Source organism: Erythrolamprus reginae, chromosome 3, assembly GCF_031021105.1.
Source record: "Erythrolamprus reginae isolate rEryReg1 chromosome 3, rEryReg1.hap1, whole genome shotgun sequence".
Taxonomy (NCBI): Eukaryota; Metazoa; Chordata; class Lepidosauria; order Squamata; family Dipsadidae; genus Erythrolamprus; species Erythrolamprus reginae.
Genome location: NC_091952.1, coordinates 254,905,262 through 254,927,639, shown reverse-complemented (window position 1 = coordinate 254,927,639; position 22,378 = coordinate 254,905,262). Strand labels below are relative to the sequence as shown.

The 22,378-nt window shown below is 41.5% G+C and overlaps 1 protein-coding gene across 1 annotated transcript in view; it reads right to left on the bottom strand.

Annotated features, from left to right (window-relative positions):
• Positions 1 to 22,378, bottom strand: part of ADGRB1 (adhesion G protein-coupled receptor B1) — a 285,191-nt gene that overhangs the window by 232,138 nt on the left and 30,675 nt on the right. The window contains exon 2 of the mRNA XM_070748372.1: positions 7,737 to 7,895. Coding sequence (XP_070604473.1) covers positions 7,737 to 7,895 — 159 coding nt within the window. The remainder of the gene's footprint in view (positions 1 to 7,736; positions 7,896 to 22,378) is intronic.

Here is a 22,378-nt window from a genome sequence, read left to right as displayed (position 1 = left end):
TAATTTCTCAGGTTGGTCAAGTTGAAGGTCCAGCACCCCTTCCTTTGGATCTGAAACCAGGTCTGCCCTGAAAGCCAGAGAGGTTAGGAAAGGTTAGAGGAGGGGACTTTGCATAATTCTTGGGCACTCTGTAGAACTCCGGGTGCTGACATTTCCCATCTCTCTGCCAGTTGAGATGTTTCCACTTGGTTTCAGATGTATTTATTAATTTGGTTTGAAAAGGAAAACATAACTTAGGGCTCTCCCACATGGTGCAGGGGTTGGAAGGAAGTATGCCAGTTTAAATACACACACACTCACTCACACTCACACATATATATGTGAGACATATTTTTGCTGATAAGTGAAAAGGAAGGATTTGACAGGAAAATTGAATAGAATGGAATGGAATGGAATAAAATGGAATGGAAGGCAAGGGAAGAGAGGAATGGAAGGGAAGAGAAGAGAAGAGAGGAATGGAAGGGAATGGAATGGAATAGAATAAAATAGAATAGAATATTGGAATGGAATGGAATGGAATGGAAGGGAAGGGAAGAGAAGAGAAGAGTAGAGAAGAGAAGAGAAGAGAAGAGAAGAGAAGAGAAGAGAAGAGAATATTGGAATGGAATAAAATGGAATGAAATGAAATAGAATAGAGTAGAGTAGAGTAGAATAGAATAGAATAGAATAGAATAGAATATTGGAATGGAATAAAATGGAATGGAAGAGAAGAGAAGAGAATATTGGAATGGAATAAAATGGAATGGAATAAAATGGAATGGAAGAGAAGAGAAGAGAAGAGAATATTGGAATGGAATAAAATGGAATGAAATGAAATAGAGTAGAGTAGAGTAGAATAGAATAGAATAGAATAGAATAGAATAGAATATTGGAATGGAATAAAATGGAATGGAAGAGAAGAGAAGAGAATATTGGAATGGAATAAAATGGAATGGAATAAAATGGAATGGAAGAGAAGAGAAGAGAAGAGAATATTGGAATGGAATAAAATGGAATGAAATGAAATAGAGTAGAGTAGAGTAGAATAGAATAGAATAGAATAGAATAGAATATTGGAATGGAATAAAATGGAATGGAATGGAAGAGTAGAGAAGAGAAGAGAAGAGAATATTGGAATGGAATAAAATGGAATGAAATGAAATGGAATAGAGTAGAGTAGAGTAGAATAGAATAGAATAGAATAGAATAGAATTCTTTATTGGCCAAGTGTGCCTATGCACAAAGATGGAAAGACCCTCAGGCACCAGCTGAAAAGGAGATAATTAAACAAAATATGACTGTGCAGAAATGGACCAATAAATGATGGAACTAAATGACCAAAAGGACTCAGACTAATCCTGTACTTGGACAAAATGGTATAATTGGATAGAAGAAAAATAAGTGCAAAACAACAGTATGAGATGGATGGAGAAAGAAAAGAAAATTAAGGACATTAAGAGAACATTAAAAATGATTGTGTATATAATACACCAATATATAATACATTGATATGAATGTAAATATATGGATGCCGACCCACCTGAAAATATTAAGATGTAAATATTTTAAAAATCAATAAAAATATGTGGGAAAAGCCAATTCCGCAAAAGGCAAAGACCTCCGATCAATTTGTGTTTGATATCGCGATCCATCAGCCTTGGCCAAATGAATATAGTTCTCAGAGGTCACCGTGAGCAATTCTTGCAACCCTCTCCTCTTCTTCCTGCCTGGGGTGTAATCGATCTGGCCTTGGAGAGTTGAATTTATCTAAGTGTTCTTTCGTCCTCCTCTCCTCCTCTTATCCTGAGCTATGGCTCCCTCTTTGCTCTAATGGCCCAGTGTGGCGAAGCTAACGTTTCATTTTTCTTCTGATAAAGGGCAGATATAAAATACGAGTTCTTCTGAAGTAGAGAAGGGATGGAGATCACATGCAGAGAAGCTCTGAGTCATGGCTCATGCAGGAGGAATTATATATAGATATATAGATATATGTGAAAGATCAAATTGTAAATGGATAAACTTGGCAACAGGCTGACCTCGAAGATGAAGTAAAAAAAAAAATGGAATTATAATGGAAGTATAAATGGGAAGGACATGCTGAATATTAACATCTCCAAAATATAAGAAGTGACATGGTGATGGCCCTACAATTACACTCCATTCAATCAGTCAGTTAAAAGAGAGCTGGAATTTTGTGACATTATTATATATTACTTTACACATTAATTTTACTTATCTTTTCGAGCCAATCATACCATCAGAAGACCTCAGAGACCTCACCTACAAAAAGATATTGACCAAATTGAACGGGTCCAAAGACGGGCTACAAGAATGGTGGAAGGTCTTAAGCATAAAACGTATCAGGAAAGACTTAATGAACTCAATCTGTGTAGTCTGGAGGACAGAAGGGAAAGGGGGGGACATGATGGACACATTTAAATATGTTAAAGGGTTAAATAAGGTCCAGGAGGGAAGTGTTTTCAATAGGAAAGTGAACCCAAGAACAAGGGGGCACAATCTGAGGTGAGTTGGGGGAAAGATCAAAAGCAACGTGAGAAAATATTATTTCACTGAAAGAGTAGTAGATCCTTGGAACAAACTTCCAGCAGACGTGGTTGGTAAATTCACAGTCACTGAATTGAAACATGCCTGGGATAAACATAGATCCATCCTAAAATAAAATACACAAAATAGTACAAGGGCAGACTAGATGGACCATGAGGTCTTTTTCTGACATCAATCTTCTATGTTTCTATGTTTCTATCCAGCAAGCTTGAACAGTGGGGTGGGGGGTCCAGTGGGGTAGCAAAAATGGAGCTCCACCCCAGAGCACCCAATTTGCACCGAAAGATGTTGAAAGATGTGAGCCGCCCCGAGTCTGCGGAGAGGGGCGGCATACAAATCTAAATAAATGAAAAATGAAATGAAAGAAAATGCAGGGTGTCTTCTTTGGGCAGCCTCTGCGTTCTTCCTGAAAGCATTTAAAAGCCCCCAAGCCCATCAAACTAGCCAAATTAGTCAATGTGAACAAGAGCAGGAAAGCTTAATGTGCTGGAAACTTTTTCATTTGAGGAATTCCTCTATTACATTTGATTTCACTTTATGGAAATGCCAAGCAAAGTGTAAAATTGGGGAAGGCATCGACACATCGAAACATTCAACTATAGTGTCAACTGGGAAGTTGTGAGCATCCTAGAGCAACAATTCCTGGCAGCTTTGTACTCGAGGAAATCAGCCATCAACTGGCACGTAGAGATAAACAAGCTCTACATGCCGTTTAAAAGAGACAATCAAACTGGAAACAAAAAGACCAAAACACCTCCCCATCAACAATCAATGGCCAGATAAATCAGATTAACACCAAAATTAATACTAGACCAACAAGCCAGAAGCCTACAAAACTTTTGACAGACCCATCCTAGACTACTGTTCATCTGTCTGGAACCCATACCACATCTCAGACATCAACACCCTTGAAAATGTCCAAAGATATTTCACCAGAAGAGCCCTTCACTCCTCCACTCAAAACAGAATATCCTACGAAAATAGACTAACAATCCTGGGCCTAGAAAGCCTAGAACTACAGTGCCTAAAACACAATTTGAGTATTGCCCACAAGATCATATGCTGCAATGTCCTACCGGTCAATGATTACTTCAGCTTCAACCGCAACAACACAAGAGCACGCAACAGATTCAAACTTAATATGAACCGCTCCAAACTTGACTGTAAAAAAATATGACTTTAACAATCGAGTTGTTGAAGCGTGGAACTCATTACCAGACTCAATTGCGTCAACCCCTAGCCCCCAACATTTCTCCCTTAGACTCTCCATGATTGACCTCTCCAGGTTCCTAAGAGGCCAGTAAGGGGCGTACATAAGTGCACTGGTGTGCCTTTCGTCCCCTGTCCAATTGTCTTTCCTTTCTCTCACTTATCATATATATTTTCTTTCTTTCATATATCCTCTCCTCTAAGTTCATTTTACCCTTATATATATTACTACATGTCTATTTTTCTTCCTATGTATTTGTGCATTGGACAAATGAATAAATAAATAAAATAAAAAAGTAAATACCCCAATCGAAGTACCACCAACTCAGATAAATAAGCTAACAGTAAACAGCCCAATCAAAGACAGGGGCAGGCAAAGATGACTCTTCTATGACTTGTGGACTTCAACTCCCAGAATTCTTGAGCCAATCATGCTGGTTCAGGAATTATGGGAGCTGAAGTCCACATGTCATAGAAGAGCCAACTTTGCCTACCCCTGACCTAGGACAACTCTGATAGGGCAAGCAACTTGTATATCAACAGCAAACGTCTCTTCCTTCTAGCCCTGATGATGTTACGTAGTTTGGTTATGAATTGTCTTCAAGAAAACAACCAAGCTCAGGGAGCACCAAGGGCAGTGAAGGGCTACCAAAATTTTTACTACCGCACTGTGGTCGTGGCTTATTTTGTGGGTGTAGCTTGGTGGGCATATGACCAGGCAGGAGTAGCTTGCCGGCCATGTGACCAGGTGGGAGTAGCTTGATGATCACGTGACTTGACCAAGGATATTCCAAAAACCTCAAAACAAGATCCACATCAATGGACTTTGTCATCCAAATCGACCGAAGATAATGGAGATTGGCTTCATGGGCTGTGTGCCAAGCCCCCCTCTTCCAAGTCACCCCCACCTTATTTATTTATTTATTTTATTTATTTATTGTTACAGTTGAAAGGGACCATGCAGGTCATCAAGTCCAACCCCCTGCCTGAGCAGGAATCCTAAAGCACCCCAGCCAAGTGGCAGTCCAATCTCCTCTTGAAAGTGTCCAGAGCTGGGGAGTTCACAACCTCCGCAGGCAGGTTGTTCCACTGGTTGATCGCTCTGACCGTCAGGAAGTTCTTCCTTACTTCTAGGTTGAATCTCTCCTTGGTCAGCTTCCAGCCGTTGTTCCTCATCCGGCCCTCTGGTACTCTGGAGAATAGAGTGGCCCCCTCCTCTCTGTGGCAACCCCTCGTATACCTGTATACAGCTATCATGTCCCCTCTGGCCCTCCTTTTCTCTAGGCTATCCATGCCCAGTTCCCGCAGTCTCCCTTTGTAAGTCTTGGTTTCAAGTCCACCTTCTTCTTCGTCCGAGGAAACTGAACTACCTGACTCTGCCGGCAACAAAACAGGCCTGTGACATGTTGATGTTTCCCCTGCCTCCACCTCCACATCCCCTGGGGCAGGAGCTGGGCCAGAGCCAACCACAACACTGACCAAGGGCCTCAGTAGAATACATCAACTCCAGCAGCCTCCATTCATATAAAGTGGGATCAACACCAGGTAATAATCATTAGAAATTGATGATATAATAAAGGAACAGTCTATCCTACCTCCATCAAAACTCCATCCTCACATTGTCATTGGGAACGGGTGGAGGAGGGGCAATTATAGCATGCAAGAAGCATTTTTGAGATTACATCATGTCCTTTCCAAGTGGCAGGGCGGATATTTTCTGATTCACTGGTGTACAGCTGAGATTCCGAACCAAGATTTTCCTATCCGATAAAGTTGTTTTTTTCCCCCTTTCTTGCTCCCTTCTCGATTGGAGTGCGGAGAGGGGAGGTTAGATCTACAGCTTTACATTTATCTCTGGTTTGCTTTGCTGTTCCTAATTACTTCTAATTACCTCTGGGGAGAAACATGCTTGCACACTTCAAGATTGTAATAAATGCAAGCATTTATTATGAATTAATACATAAATAATCGGTAGCTGAAGAACATAAATCCCTTTGGGCTTAAAGAAGAGAGCAAACAGTTGGAATGCGAATGGGCAGCTGTTTAGAGAAACCACTGGCGTCCAATCAGAATATTTCCATTTATTTTTTAAAAAAGAAATTGTACACAAGCCACAAGGCTCCTACAATGATGGCACACTCATTGGTTGTATCTAGAAGAGTCCGGATGGCACAGTGGTTAGAGTGCAGCTACTTCAGCTAACTGCTAGCTGTATTCATCAGTTTAGAAATCTGTAAACATGATCTAAGTACTTCAGCTTCAACCATAACAACACTAGAGCACACAACAGATTCAAACTTAATACTAACCGCTCCAAACTTGACTGTAAAAAAAACAAAAAAACTTTAGTAATAGAGTTGTCAAACCATGGAACTCATTACCGGACTCCGTAGTATCATCCCCTAATCCCCAACATTTTACCCTTAGACTATCCAAGGCTGACCTCTCCAGATTCCTAAGAGGTCAGTAAGGGGGCGTGCATAAGTGCACCAGCGTGCCGTCCGCCCCCTGTCCTATTGTCTCTCCTATATCTCCTATATCTTCTCTTCTGCCCCTATATATGTTCTTCTATTTTCTCATTATTTTATTCCTATATCTTCTCTTCTCTTCTTTCTTTGATATATTTTACTATGAGTATGTCCTCTATTGTGTATTGGACCAAATAAACTAATAAACAAATAAATAAACAGACAGACAGACAGACAGACAGACAGACAGACAGACAGACAGACAGACAGACAGATCTCACCGCCGGTTCAAGGTTGACTCAGCCTTCCATCCTTCCGAGGTGGGTCAAACGAGGACCCAGATTGTTGGGGGCCAGAGGCTGATTCTGTAAACTACTTAGAGAGGGCTGTAAAAGCACTGTCAAGCAGTATATAAGTCTAAAGGCTATTTCTCATGCTATTACTATTGTCTTGTGCAGCAATTGGAATGACAAATGTAAGACAAAGAGAGCATAACAGAATAACAAAATTGGAAGGGATGTTGGAGGTCTAGCAGGAGACCCTATAGCAGTGACGGAATGGGTGTCAGAGGTGGCACATGGAGCCATATCTGCCGGCCCTACCTCAGCTCCAACATGAATCCTTAGTTCTAGGTTGCTTCTCTCCTTGTTCAGTTTCTGAGCAATGTAGTTGCTCTCATAGAAGGTGCCCACATTGAGAAGTTTGCATTCCAAATTACAGGAGTTTATTTAAGCAACTGTCTGCAACCCAACTAGACTGACACAGACTTCAGAGGATAATCAGAACTGGGAAAAAAAAAACAATTGCTGCCAACCTCCCCTCAGGAGATTCCTGGAGAGGCCCCATGGAGGCTTCTCCCACCTTTTCCAGCCCTGTTTCCTCCCAGGCGATTCCTAGAGAAGCCCCACAGAGGATTCTCCCTGCCTTTTCCGGCCCTGTTTCCTCCCAGGAGATTCCTAGAGAGGCCCCATGGAGGCTTCTCCCTGCCTTTTCTGGCCCTGTTTCCTCCCAAGAGATTGCTAGAGAGGCCCCCACGGAGGCTTCTCCTTGCCTTTTCTGGCCCTGTTTCCTAGAGAGGCCACACGGAGGCTTCTCCCTGCCTTTTTCGGTTACAGTTTTGGAGGGTTGGGTTTGTAAGTGGAAAATGGTTCTTGAGAAAAGGCAAAAAAAATCTTGAACACCCAGTTCTTATCTAGAAAACTTTGTAAGTAGAGGCATTCTTAGGTAGAGGTACCACTGTACTTCACTTGGATTGACTGACTGAGTCACCAGAGAAAATAGAACCATGTTCTGATTGTCTCTCCCGGTCAGGAACAAATCTCAACACTTGGTGTATGTGTAGAAGGTTGGTTGCTAGCTGCGACAACCAGAGAACTAATTTGGGAATGTGGCAAGCTGGCCATCACTACCGTTTTGGCAAATGGGGTGAAATTTCCACCGACGGCTTATGCGAGCCAGTCCAAACCAGTAGCAACCCGATACTAATGAGGTTCCTTCAGAACCATGTTTACTTACGGTTGCAAGCTTTCCGGTTGCATAATCTCCCTTCTTCCAAGACTCCTTCGCAGACGACACCTTCCTCGGGAAGAGGTTGACATGTTCGGGTCCGAGTCTGAAGGCCACCTCCGCAGTCCTTGGTGCACTCGCCCCACATTGACCAAGGATTCCATCCACCTGAGAATTGGCACAGGGAGAAAAGAAAACATGAGTAGGAGAAGGTTTGGTAGGGAAGGTTTGCCTACTTGCCAGTGACTCTAAAGTGTGCAATGGGGTTGATATTCCTGGAGGCGTCTGTAATATGGCAAATGATTTAGCTTTACTAGATAAATGGTCAAAGCAATGGAAACTGCAGTTTAATGTTTCCAAATGTAAAATAATGCACTTGGAGAAAAGGAATCCTCGATCTGAGTATTGTATTACTGTTAGCAAAAACTTCAGAAGAGAAGGATTTAGGGATAGTGATTTCTGGGTGAACAGTGTAGTCAGGCAGTTCAGAAAGCAAGTAGAATGCTTGGCTGCATAGCTAGAGGGATAACAAGCAGGAAGAGGGAGATTGTGATCCCCTTATATAGAGTGCTGGTGAGACCACACTTGGAATACTGTGTTCAGTTCTGGAGACCTCCCCTACAAAAAGATATTGACAAAATTGAACGGGTTCAAAGACAGGCTATAAAAATGGTGGAAATTCTTAAGCATAAAACGTATCAGGAAAGACTTAATGAACTCAATCGGTATACTCTGGAGGACAGAAGGGAAAGGGGGGACATGATCGAAACATTTAAATATGTTAAGGGGTTAAATAAGGTTCAGGAGGGAAATAGGAAAGTGAACACAAGAACAAGGGGGCACAATCTGAGGTTAGTTGGGGGAAAGATCAGGAGCAACGTGAGAAAATATTTTACTGAAAGAGTAGTAGATGCCTGGAACAAGATTCCAGCAGACGTGGTTGGTAAATCCACAATCATCAAATTTAAACATGCCTGGGATAAACATATATCCATCCTAAGATAAAATACAGGGAATAGTATAAGGGCAGACTAGATGGACCATGAGGTCTTCTTCTTCCATCAATCTTCTATGTTTCTATGTCTCTAAATCACATCAGCCATCACGTACCAAAGCATGAGACATATCTAGGGCCCTCCAAAGCACATTGACCCAATCAGTAATGGGCTGCTGCCCCAATTGGGGGGGGGCACGTAGTGGGGTTAGTTTATGCACTATTTATTGAATACTTCATAGTTTTTTAAATTGTCCTTCCTTCTCTAGTAGCTTAGTATGATCCTGCGGAGAGGGGCGGCATACAAATCTAAATAATAAATTAATAAATAATAAATAATAAATAATAAAATAGAAAATAATCAAATAGTATGTTTTTACCCATAAACGCTTTAACCATTTTAATCATTATATCTAGAACTGAACTTTTATAGCAATTCAAGAAAATTGAGCTACTTGCCTTATAGAAACATAGAAACATAGAAGACTGACGGCAGAAAAAGACCTCATGGTCCATCTAGTCTGCCCTTATACTATTTCCTGTATTTTATCTTGCAATGGATATATGTTTATCCCAGGCATGTTTCAATTCAGTTACTGTGGATTTACCAACCACGTCTGCTGGAAGTTTGTTCCAAGGATCTACTACTCTTTCAGTCAAATAATATTTTCTCACGTTGCTTTTGATCTTTCCCCCAACTAACTTCAGATTGTGTCCTCTTGTTCTTGTGTTCACTTTCCTATTAAAAACACTTCCCTCCTGGACCTTATTTAACCCTTTAACATATTTAAATGTTTCGATCATGTCCCCCCTTTTCCTTCTGTCCTCCAGACTATACAGATTGCGTTCATGAAGTCTTTCCTGATACGTTTTATGCTTAAGACCTTCCACCATTCTTGTAGCCCGTCTTTGGACCCGTTCAATTTTGTCAATATCTTTTTGTAGGTGAGGTCTCCAGAACTGAACACAGTATTCCATTATCTGTTCTCATACCGTACCTTTAAATGTCCCTGGGCTCCTCAACCAATAACGTTGTCTATCCTTTGTCCTTTTTGTGGCTATTCAAATAATGTGACTATTTTTCAACGGAAAAAGCGTCCAAGCACCTATTTGATAACTTATCTTGGTCGGTAAGCCACTCCCACCTAGTCACATGACCTTAAACCCACCCCCCCAGTCACATGATTGTCAAGCCACTCCCACCTGGTCACATGGCTGGCAAGCCTCTCCTACCCAGTGTTGTGTTTGGGCCTGGGCCAGTCGTTGCTCCCACAGATGGGAGAGACGCGGTACAAAGTGAATGTGAAAGCCTGGCTGACAGCCAGGAAGACGTGGCCACTGGTACGCAGGATTCAGCAGACAGCCCAGGGGATTTGGCATGCAGTCCCTCAGACAGTCTTTCGTCCCAGAGAAGGAATTGACTGAAGGAGTATTACAAGTCATCAGAGTAGCACCTGGGTTGGGTGTGGTTCTTATACTGAGGGCTGGGTGTGGTTCCCTTAATGAGGGCTAAAGGGATAAAAGGTAACAGAGACCCAAGGCAAACTGTGGCTGTTTATCTGTGGTTTTTTGTGGTTCCTACTCTGAAGTTTCTGTTCTGTGCCGTTGGAGTTTTCAACCCAGCTTTTTCAGACAAGTGGGAGGTGAAAACTCTGTTTGCTCCAAAGATTCAAAAGGACTCCTGAAACATCTTTGCTCATTCCATGTTGTCTTTGTTTGCTTTTTCCTGTGTTTTTGTATGAGGCTGAAGTAAGCCTTGCACTATCATTGTTTTCGGACACTAAGGACTGTTTTGAGTAACCCTTTTTTGTTTATTTAATACAAGTTTGCTGATTAGCAGAGCACGTGTATGTTTGATTTCTTTTCCTTGGACTATTATGCATTGCCTGAGCCAGTCAGGCAGAACACCCAGTAACATGACCATCAAGACACACCCACAAATAAACCACGGCCACAGTGTGGCAGTAAAAATTTTGGCAGCCCATCAGTGGATACTATATAAGCCGCTCCAAACCACCATGTTAAGTGCAGGAAAACAGTGTGTGGAAAGTCATCAGAAAGAGATCCAATGTGGAAATTAAAAAGGAAATTCTTGACCATGAGAACAAATAATCTATGGACAACCCAATCAATATGAGCCAATCATGTGCAGCAACAGCCCATAAAGCCAATGCAATCGTAAATTGCATAAACAGTACGGTATGGTATGATATCAGATAAGGCAAGTAGCTCAATTTTCTTGAATCAAGATCAAGGGAGGTACTCATATCACTCTATAAAGCCTTAGTTAGACCACACCTGGAGTACTGCATCCAGTTTTGGATACGCCGTCGTACCGGTAGTGAAAATTGAGCCGCGCGCCCAGCTCCACAGCTCCATTGTGCGCGGTGATGCATCCAAGCTAGGTTTTGCTTCTGCGCATGTACAGGAAGCAAAATCTCACTCAGGCGTGCATGGAACTGCATACACCGCTCAACGGTAGCGGTGGGAGCAGCAACCCTCATCTGATTCAAGCATCAAGATGTTTGCAAAACGTGAAGGGCTGCAAAAAAATTTACTACTACACTGTGCGCATGGCTTATTTTGTGGGTGTGGCTTGCTGGCCATGTGACCAGGGGGAGTGGCTTGATGATCATGTGCTAAGGGGGTGGATTAAAGGTCATGTGACTGACTTAAAGGTGACATCACTCACGTCCAGGGTTAGGTTTAGGGTGCCTGGTGTCTCCTCACCTGAAAGAGATACAATTTCCCCATCTATTTACTATTCCTGAACATCCAAAATACACTAATACGCTTGAATGATCAAGAAGAAACAAAATTTTATGAAACATGGAACAATGTTTATGAATGGATAGATAAGAAAAAAAAACTAATAATAGAAGATTAACAATAGGCATAGATACTTTGGTTTAAATCTTTCTTTTTTTTAATTGAGATTAATATTAGATTTAGTCTATATACATAGAACTGACAAGATTGTTTGACTTTATACTAGTTATAACTAATTTTCTTTTTTACAATATCACTTTTTCCTTATTAGATATTTTTGTATTAGTAGTATTGAATTACGCATTTAATCATGCATTCCTTTTTCTGTATCTGCATTTATACTTTTAAGAAAAGCGGGGATGATACATCCCCACATTCTATGTTAAATGTTTGTAAGTCTGTATGTTATTTTAAGAAAATTAATAAAAATATTGGGGAAAAAAAACAAAATACACTATTTAATTCTATGTATATATGCCATATGTGTACATGTATACTACATACAGGCACACAAAAATATTTATTTATTTATTTATTTATTTATTTATTTATTTATTCATTCATTCATTCATTCATTCATCCAATACACAAATGCATAGGAAGAAAAATAGACATGTAGTAATATATATAAGGGTAAAAGTGAACTTAGAGGAGAGGATATATGAAAAGAAGAGAATATATATGATAAGTGAAAGAAAGGAAAGACAATTGTACAGGGGACGAAAGGCACACCAGTGCACTTATGTACGCCCCTTACTGGCCTCTTAGGAACCTGGAGAGGTCAATCGTGAAGAGTCTAAGTCTATAGTAGATAATATTCATTATCTACTATAGAAACTGTGTGTGTATGTACACACAAGCATGCACATACAGCTCTTCTAAAATTATACACATTCAAACTCATTTACTGCATTAAGAAAAACATGCCTAAAGCCCAGAAGGGAAGAAATGGAAAAAAAATTCAAAGTTGGTGATAAATTAACAGCTTGCCACACATCTATGCAAGACTTGATGGCTGTGTGTGTTTGGGAGAGTTGAATTCCAGGAGGGAGCAAAGTCTTTCGATTGCATTCTATCAGGGCGGAATTGAAGAAGGAACTTGGCCACGCCGGCACAATCTGGTTGGGCATCGTGACAAGTGTCGTGGGTGGGAGACAGCAAAGGATGTGAACTTTCAACCAAGGAAACCTCAGATTCACGTTTCTCCTTGTAGGTGCCAGTATGCCTCCGGAAATAAATTGGAACTTTTGAAGAATACAGTCGTGGCTCTACTTTACAAACTTAATTCGTTTCATGGTTCTTAAGTAGAAAGGTTCGTAAGAAGAAGCAATTTTTCCCGTAGGAATCAATGTGTGCAACTGGGGAAACCACAGGGAGGGTGGAGGCCCTGTTTCCTCCCAGGAGATTCCTAGAGAGATCCCACGGAGGCTTCTCCCTGCCTTTTCTGGGCCTGTTTCCTCCCTGGAGATTCCTAGAGAGGCCCCACGGAGGCTTCTCCCCACTTTTCTGGCCCTGTTTCCTCCCAGGAGATTCCTAGAGAGGTCCCACGGAGGCTTCTCCCCATCTTTTCTGGCCCTGTTTCCTCCCAGGAGATTCCTAGAGAGGACCCATGGAGGCTTCTTCTTGCCTTTTCTGGCCCTGTTTCCTCCCAGGAGAATCCTAGAGAGGCCCCATGGAAGCTTCTTCTTGCCTTTTCCGGCCCTGTTTCCTCCCAGGAGATTCCTAGAGAAGCCCCATGGTGGCTTCTCCCTGCCTTTTCCAGACCTGTTACCTCCCAGGAGATTCCTAGAGAGGCCCCACGGAGGCTTCTCCCTGCCTTTTTCGGTTACAGTTTCAGAGGGTTTTTAAGTGGAAAATGGTTCTTGAATAGAGGCAAAAAAAAATCATGGAACACCCAGTTCTTATCTAGAAAAGTTCGTAAGTAGAGGCATTCTTAGGTAGAGGTACCACTGCACTCTGATTCTGTTTCTGGTTTAGTTCAAATGTTAGCTGAAACCTTGACAGTCTCCTTAAAAGTCACTCAAAAGTTAGATGCTCTGCTTCTTCCATTTCCCGACAGGAGATAGAATGTGCTTCAAGGTCATGCACATTTACTGATGTTATTGTAGCTGCCTAATGGCTCTTCCAGACCAATCAATAGCACACCAGTAATTAGATACGTTTAAATAAACTCATCACTTCGTACTATGAAAAGGGTGTGTGTGTGTTTTATTTCCCCCTCCTCTCCCATCCTGAGCTCCCACAAGGTGGGAGGCAAAAGACTGTCCAGACCTCCAATGGACGTTGTCAGAAGTGATGGGAGTGACATCTGTCAGAGGGCCATTTTCGGACTGATGGTTAAGCAAAGTGCTTAATTGCCAAAAATGCATTAAAAAGCTCTTTCATTCCCATCGCAGCTTGGAGAAAGAAAGCAGCTGCCAATTAGAAAGGAGTGCTTTGCTTAATGGCGGGTTATTTAACACTCCTATGCTTTATGGGGAATTTATTGCACGCAATTAACCTGTGGAATTCGGTAGCGGAAGAACCGCTGGAGGACACTGCAAGCTACTTCTGCTGATCGCTGGCAGTTTGGCAGATCGAATCTCAATAGGCACAATCTGAGGTTAGTTGTGGGAAAGATCAGAATCAACATCAGAAAATATTATTTTACTGAAAGAGTAGTAGATGCTTGGAACAAACTTCCAGCAGACGTGGTAGATAAATCCACGGTAACTGAATTGAAACATGCCTGGGATAAACATATATCATCCTAAAATAAAATACAGGAAATAGTATGAGGGCAGACTAGATGGACCAGGAGGTCTTTTTCTCCCATCAATCTTCTATGTTTCTATGTAACCTGGGCTTGGGAACTACTGTGATACCTTGTCTTACAAACTTAATTGGTTCCAGGAAAAGGTTCGTAAGGTGAAAAGTTCGTAAGAGGAAACAATGTTTCCCATAGGAATCAATGTAAAAGCAAATAATGAGTGCAAATCCTTCAGGAAAATCCCAAACTTTAGAAGGGAGGCGAACAGAGGACAGGGAGGAGCAGCTAAAGGGGGCAGGTGGAAGAAGCAAGGCTAGGCTAAAGGGTGAGTGGGAAGGAGGAAAGGCAAGGGGGGCACCCCTCCCTTTTCTTTCTTCAAAAGACGCCTTTCAGTGCCTCTGCAAGCACGCTGTTCTCCTACTTTTGTTAATGCAAACTCTTTCCCCCTCCAAGCCACCCCTCCCTTTTCTTTCTTCAAAAAAGGGGGGAAAAAGAAACCCCTTCATCCCAGCAGCAGCAACTTGGGTTCGTAAGGTGAAAATAGTTCGGAAGAAGAGGCAAAAAAATCTTAAACACCGGGTTCGTATCTCGAAAAGTTCATTAGAAGAGGCATTCGTAAGACGAGGTACCACTGTATCTTAAATACCCACTAATGCGAGATATTAGTATCTCCCGTTCTCATTATGAAAAGTTCACGCTATCGCCATTTCGGCCCCTGCATCTGCCTTCGGTGTGCATTGAATACACCTCCGAATTGAAACAAGGGTTGTTGCAATTACAACTGGGGAGATTTCTTTTCAAAGAGCACCTCCTAAGAACCACTTACGCTCTGACCTCCCTCGGTACATGAATGCCAGATCTTGGTCCGTCTCCAAGTTGAAAACCTGTTAATTTCAGAGCTGGGAATCTTTTCTGAAAACAAGTCATTCTGTTTTGATCTCTGTAACGGGGCCATGAATGAATGTTCTAATCAAAGCAAGGGAGACATAAGGAAGAACTAATTACCTCCAGCGACTGCTCACCGGGGAGAACACAAGTCCAATATTGTGAATCACAGAGGGAGGCAGCAACGGAGAGATGTTTTTAAACTTAAAATGATGAATCTTCTCCGACATGTTGGCATTTGTATTTGTTTGTTTGTTTGTTTGTTCATTTATTTATTTATTTATTTAGTCCAATACATAATACACATTGAAGAGAAAGATATGTAACAATATAAGTAAAGAAAAGAATAGAAAAAAAGATATAAAAGTATAGGTGAACATATTTGAAAGGAAGAAAAGATAAATGAGATAAGGAGAGACAATTGGACAGGGGACGGAAGGCACACTGGTGCACTTATGCACGCCCCTTACTGACCTCTAAGGAACCTGGAGAGGTCAATCGTGGATAGTCTAAGGAGAAAATGTTGGGGGTTAGGGGTTGACACTACTGAGTCAGGTAATGAGTTCCACGCTTCGACAACTCGGTTGCTGAAGTCATATTTTTTACAGTCAAGTTTGGAGCGGTTAATATTAAGTTTGAATCTGTTGCGTGCTCTTGTGTTGTTACAATTGAAGCTGAAATAGTCATTGACAGGTAGAATGTTGCAGCATATGATATTGTGGGCAATACTTAGATCGTGTTTTAGGCGACGTAGTTCTAAGCTTTCAAGACCAAGAATTGATAGTCTGCTTTCGTAGCGTACTCTGTTTCGAGTGGAGGAGTAAAGGGCTCTTCTGGTGAAGTATCTTTGGACATTTTCAAGGGTGTTGATGTCCAAGATGTGGTATGGGTTCCAGATAGATAAACTGTATTCAAGGATGAGTCTGGCAAAAGTTTTGTAGGCTCTGGTGAGTAGCGTGAGATTGCCAGAGATTGTGGGCGGCCTAGCCATAAATATCTGGCAGAAGACACACTGATGTCACATAAACTATGGCATTACCATGTGCAGGATTTGCAACATGACAGTGTCCAGATATATGCAGAGTAACGCAGGAGGACTAGTTAAGATAAGATACCAGAATATTGTGTGGCACTTAATGAAACAGATAAATGATGAAGACATGTTTGTAGAAAACAATAGTTTTACTCTTCAGTGCAAAATACCTTCTGCCTCAGTCTTCTATAGACAGGAACTTTACTTTAGCTATATTCAGCTTACTTACAAGTAGATACTCAACCAATCCTGGTTACAAGTAGATACTCAATCCAGGTTACTAGTAGATACTCAACCAATCCTGGTTACAAGTAGATACTCAACCAATCCAGGTTACTAGTAGATACTAAATCAATCCAGGTTTCTTCGTATCACTATCACTACTCTACTCAATATTTAACTCACACTCAAACTGCTCCAGCCAGCCAACCAACAACCACCACCATCAGCAGCAAAACAACAGCAGATAGAGGGAAACATGGTGAAGTTGATTTGCATCTTATAATGCTCTGGTCCAATGCTCTGGACACCCAAAGACTTGCTGGCCATGTGACCAGGTTGGAGTGTCTTGGCGATCATGTGACTGGGATGGCCTAAAGGTCATGTGACTGGCTTAAAGGTGGCGTATTTGACGTCACTCACACCAAGAGTTTGGGTTAGGGTGCCTGGCCTCTCCTCGGCTCAAAGAGATACAATTTCCCTATCTATTTACTATTACTGAACATCCAGAATATACTATTTAATTCTGTGTATACATACCATATGTGTACCTACATATTCCTTGGAGGCCATTAAACAACTACAGTAGTTGCCCCGAGATATATGAATGTCTGTTGAATGAATGAGATAGCTGGAGGATTCTTAAATTGATTATTTTATCATTGTTGATGTTCTGCCGGTGTGTCCCAACCGCCCGTAATTACAGGGTAATTAGTCCAGGAAGACAAACACCACACGATAAAAGGAAAACCCAAAAGTTTTTATTAACAGAAAAACAGAAACAGCTCTCTTTTTAAATGTCAAAGGGATTTTCTTGTACACACAAAGCACAGGTTAAATGCAATCCAATTGCTCACCCAATAACTGGGAAATGAGTCCAATTCTAAAGTCCAGAGAGTCCACACACACAATCCTGAACAGCAAAAACCACGATCTTGACGAAACAATGAATCAGATAAACTGCCATGTGGCTAAAACACCAGGCTGCACTGTTATCTGTAGCACTAATTACAGCAGCCCCACCCAACCACAGGTGGCCTCATTTTCTCTTGTAATAATCCTTCAGTTGTTGTCTCCTATGCATCACTCTACGCATGCGTGGATGTGTCATTAATTCTTGTTCAGAATCCAGGGATGATACAGATGACTGATCTCTTCCTGGCCTGTCTGCCAAACTCCCCTCTTCCCTGTCACTCACGCTTCCTTGGTCAGAGGAGGCTTCATCGGCAGATTCTACTTGGAGCAAAGCAGGCCTGCGGCATGTGGATGTCTCCCCCACATCCACCTCCACATTCCTTGGGGCAGGAGCTGGGCCAGAGCTAACCACAACAGTTGACATATACTTACTGTTTTTTTATTCTGTACTTACTATTTTATTATGTTTGTACACTGTCCAGAGTCCGTAAGGAGTTGAGAGGCTTAAAAATTCAATAAATTAAATTAAATTAAATATAAAATTTACCCTTCCTATGAAAAAATTAATTTTAGCCAATTTAGGGCGGCTTTCTCCTTCTCCGAAGACCCTATCATTGCACCAACAACATTGTCTTTTCCTTTCGAAAAGGTACAAATAAGTATTAAGTAGAAAGCTGGCAGTGCCAACATGCAGATTGCTATTCTCCCCAGCTAAAAAATGCAAATTGCAAGTTGGGATCACAGAGGGTTGTAATTACCATTCAGGTTTAATCATTACAAATACGGCAAGCAAGAGATGAAAAAGGCGGAGCGGAGAACCTACTCTGCGTGCTGTATGAACCTGGCTCCGTCTTGGGGGCTGGAGGTGGCTTTAAAGTTAGATGATCCATAATTACTTGCCTGTTTTCAAAGGGGAATATCCAAGAGAAGATTCAGCCATTGGAGCTTTCTAACTTATGTTTCCTGGTATAGTTCAGTGATGGGTTTCTGCCGGTTTGCCACTGTTCATGCGAACCGACAGCAGCCGGGGTGGGAGGCTCCATCTATCTGCCCAGACATCATCAAGGATGTTTTGTGCATGTGTGGAAGCATTGTGCATACTCCAGTAGCATATCTGAAGTTATAATACCGTTTTACAAAGCCTTAGTATGACCATACTTGGAATATCACATTATTATTATTATTTATTAGATTTGTATGCCGCCCCTCTCCGGAGACTCAGAGCTGCTCACAACAATAATAAAGTGTACAAAAATACCCTGGACACACATACAACCTGGGAGAAACCCCTCTTAGCAGTAGCGACTGCGAAAGAGACCTTGGAGTCTTGGTGGACAATCAACTAAACATGAGCCAACAATGTGCAGCAGCAGCTAAAAAAGCCAACACAATCCTAAGCTGCATCAACAGGGGAATACACTCCAAGACCAAGGAAGTCTTAATACCACTCTACTACGCCCTGGTCTGACCACGCCTGGAGTACTGTATACAGTTCTGGTCACCACACTTCAAAAAAGACATTGAAACTCTGGAGAAGGTGCAAAAAAGAGCAACCAAGATGATTAAGGGATTGGAAACCAAGACTTACGAAGAGAGACTGAGGGAACTGGGCATGGATAGCCTAGAGAAAAGGAGGGCCAGAGCAGACAGGATAGCAGTCTACAAGTATACGAGGAGATGTCACAGAGAGGAGTGGATCACTTTGTTCTGCAGGGCACCAGAGGGCCGGACGAGGAACAACGGCTGGAAGCTGACCAAGGAGAGATTCAACATGGAGATAAGGAGGAACTTCCTGACGGTCAGAGCGATCAACCAATGGAACAACCTACCAGCGGACGTTGTGAACTCCAACACTCTGGACATTTTTAAGAGAAGATTGAACTGCCACTTGACTGGTGTACTATAGGGTTCCTGCTTGGGCAGGGGGTTGAACTCGATGGCCTTCATGGTCCCTTTCAACTCTAACAATAAATAAATCCAATACTTAAAAAGCAAATAAAAACCCTTGTCATTTGTTCTGCCGGACTCTATGGTATGAGTCTCCCGAAAATTCAGACACACGCACACTTGAAAATTCAAAAACAAAATTCTTTATCACAAAATTCAAAAGAAACAAAGCACCCTTTTTGTATTGCATAGAGCACTCGTCCCAAAACAACTTTGTAGGCTGTACAATCCTTTTAATCAGTCCTTAAGTACTTAGCTAGCAGCTGTGAAGGAACGTCACAGCCCTCCTTCTTCCACGAAGTGAGACACACACATACTTTGCTCTGCTTTGGTGTCAAAGGCATGAAAAATCAACAAACAAAGTCTGGAAACAGAAAGGCACGGTCCCAAAGAAACAACAATCAGATAATCTTCCACAACGGCCAAGCCAGCACGCTGCTATTTATATCAGCAGCTCTAATTGCTGGAGCCCCACCCAAACACAGGTGGCCTCTCTTATCTCCTGTAATATGTCCTCAATTGGTCTCTTCTATGCATAATTCTGCGCATGCGTGGGTCTAAATACTTCCTCATCCGAATCGACCGAAGATAATGGAGATTGGCTTCCTGGGCTGTGTGCCAAGCCCCCCTCTTCCAAGTCACCCCCACCTTCTTCTTCGTCCGAGGAAACTGCACTACCTGACTCTGTTGGCAATAAAACAGGCCTATGACATGTTGATGTTTCCCCTGCATCCACCTCCACATTCCTTGGGGCAGGAGCTGGGCCAGAGCCAACCACAACAGTCATTAAAATAGTCACACAACCCAATCAAACCATACATAAATCGTAAAAGCTAGGGGGTATATCAATTTCCCCATGCCTGGCGACCTAGGTGGGTTTTCAACAACATCCAATTCTGGTCACCACAATACAAACAAGAGATTGAAACTCTAGAAAAGAGTTCAGAAAAGAACAATGACAATAATTATTAGAGGGCTGGAAGCAGTGAAGGGCTTACTACCACACTGTGGGTGTAGCTTATTTTGGGGGTGTGGTTTGCTGGCCATGTGACCAGGTGGGAGTGGCTTGATGGCTATGTGACGGGGTGGTGGCTTAAAGGTCATGTGACTGGCTTAAAGGTGGCCAACCTGATGTCACTCACGTCAAGGGTTAGGGTTAGGGTGCCTGGCCTCTCCTCACCTCAAAGAGATAGTTTTCCTATCTATTTACTATTAGTAAACATCCAAAATATACTATTTAATTCTATGTATATATGCCATATGTGTGCATACATATTACACACAGGCACACAAAAATATACATTATCTACTATATAAACTGTATGTGTATGTACACATATGCACAACTCTTCTAAAATTTTACACATTCAACCTCATTTACTGCGATAGGAAAAAAATGCCCAGAGGCCCAGAAGGGAAAAAAAGAAAAAAACATCAAATTTTTTCTACCGGTTCTGCGTACCTGACCATACCCATAGGAGCCCATGACTAGCTGGAAGCTGAAAGAATTCGATATGTCTACTCTAATGAAAAGAAGGATTAGGAGTGACTTGAAAGCACTGTTCCAATATTTGAGAGGCTCCTGGTGGGTTGTTTATTTGTCCGTCCGTCCGTCCATCCATCCATCCATCCATCCATCCATCTATCTATCTATCTATCTATCTATCTATCTATCTATCTATTTATTTATTAGATTTGTATGCCGCCCCTTGGGGCGGCTCACAACACAATAAAACAGTTCATAACAAATCTAATAATTTAAAATTTAAAATATTTTAAAAACACCATTATTAAGCATACATACGTACAAACATAGCATACATAAATTGTATAGGCCCGGGGGAGATATCTCTGTTCCCCCATGCCTGACGACAAAGGTGGTTTTTGAGGAGTTTACAAAAGGCAAGGAGGGTGGGGGCAGTTCTAATCTCTGGGGAGAGCTGGTTCCAACCAAGGACCCTCTGGGGGAAGAAATATTTCCCTTGATTTGTCCTCACTTTCTCACCTATGAGCTTTAGGGAGAGCCCCCTCGTCCTAGTATTGTGTGATGGAGAAAATATTTTTTTCTCTGTCCACCTTTTCTATCCCATGCTTGATTTTATACACTTCGAAAGATACACCATCTTTCAAGGCTGAAAAGACCAAGGCGTTGCACCCTGATTTCATAAGGGAGGGTCTCCATTTCCTTGATCATCCTTGTTGCCCTTTTTTGCACCTTTTCCAAGATGTGGTACTGCATCTCAGATTAAAATTAACAACCAGGGAACCAAATTATAATGATCTGTCATCTCAGCACAAACAATTTCATCCTTCTCATCGATCCAAATAAATGTTATTTACGATATAACTTTTATTTATAACTTATTATGAATAATTTTATTTTTCATTTATTATTATTTTGTGTATGTACCAAAAAAAGAGAAAAAATAAATATATTTTGATTGTTATTAAAATACATCCATTTTTTTTAATAAGGGGTACTAAGCGTTACGAAAATTATAGAAGGGGTACACATTTTATTTATTTATTTATTTATTTATTTATTCATTCATTCATTCATTCATTCATTTATTCATTTGTTCATTTGTCCAATACACAATACATATGGAAGAGAATAGACATGATGTAATATATATAAAGATAATATGTAAAAATAGAGGAGAAGATATATGAAAGGAAGAAAATATATATGATATATGAGATAAAGGAAAGAGAATTGTACAGGGGACGAAAGGCACACTAGTGCACTTATGTACGCCCCTTACTGACCTCTTAGGAACCTGGAGTGGTCAATCGTGGAGAGTCTAAGGGAGAAATGTTGGGGGTTGACACATATGTCAAAAGTTTGGGAAACTCTGTTCTAAGGAGAGACTCAACCTAGAATTAAGGGGAAATTTCCCAACAATGAGAATAATTAAATCATTGGAACAGCTTTGCCTCCAGAAATAGTGGATGGTCTCCATCAATATAGGTTTTAAGAAGGAGATTGGACAGGATGCTTTGAGGACTCATTTTGGGATGGGGGATGGGCTAAAGGACCTCCAAGTTTCCTTCTAGCCCTACAATTCTACCATTTGCTCATGCTATCAGAACATATATCATCCGCTGAACCCAAACAAGAGACCAAATCCCCAAGAAAA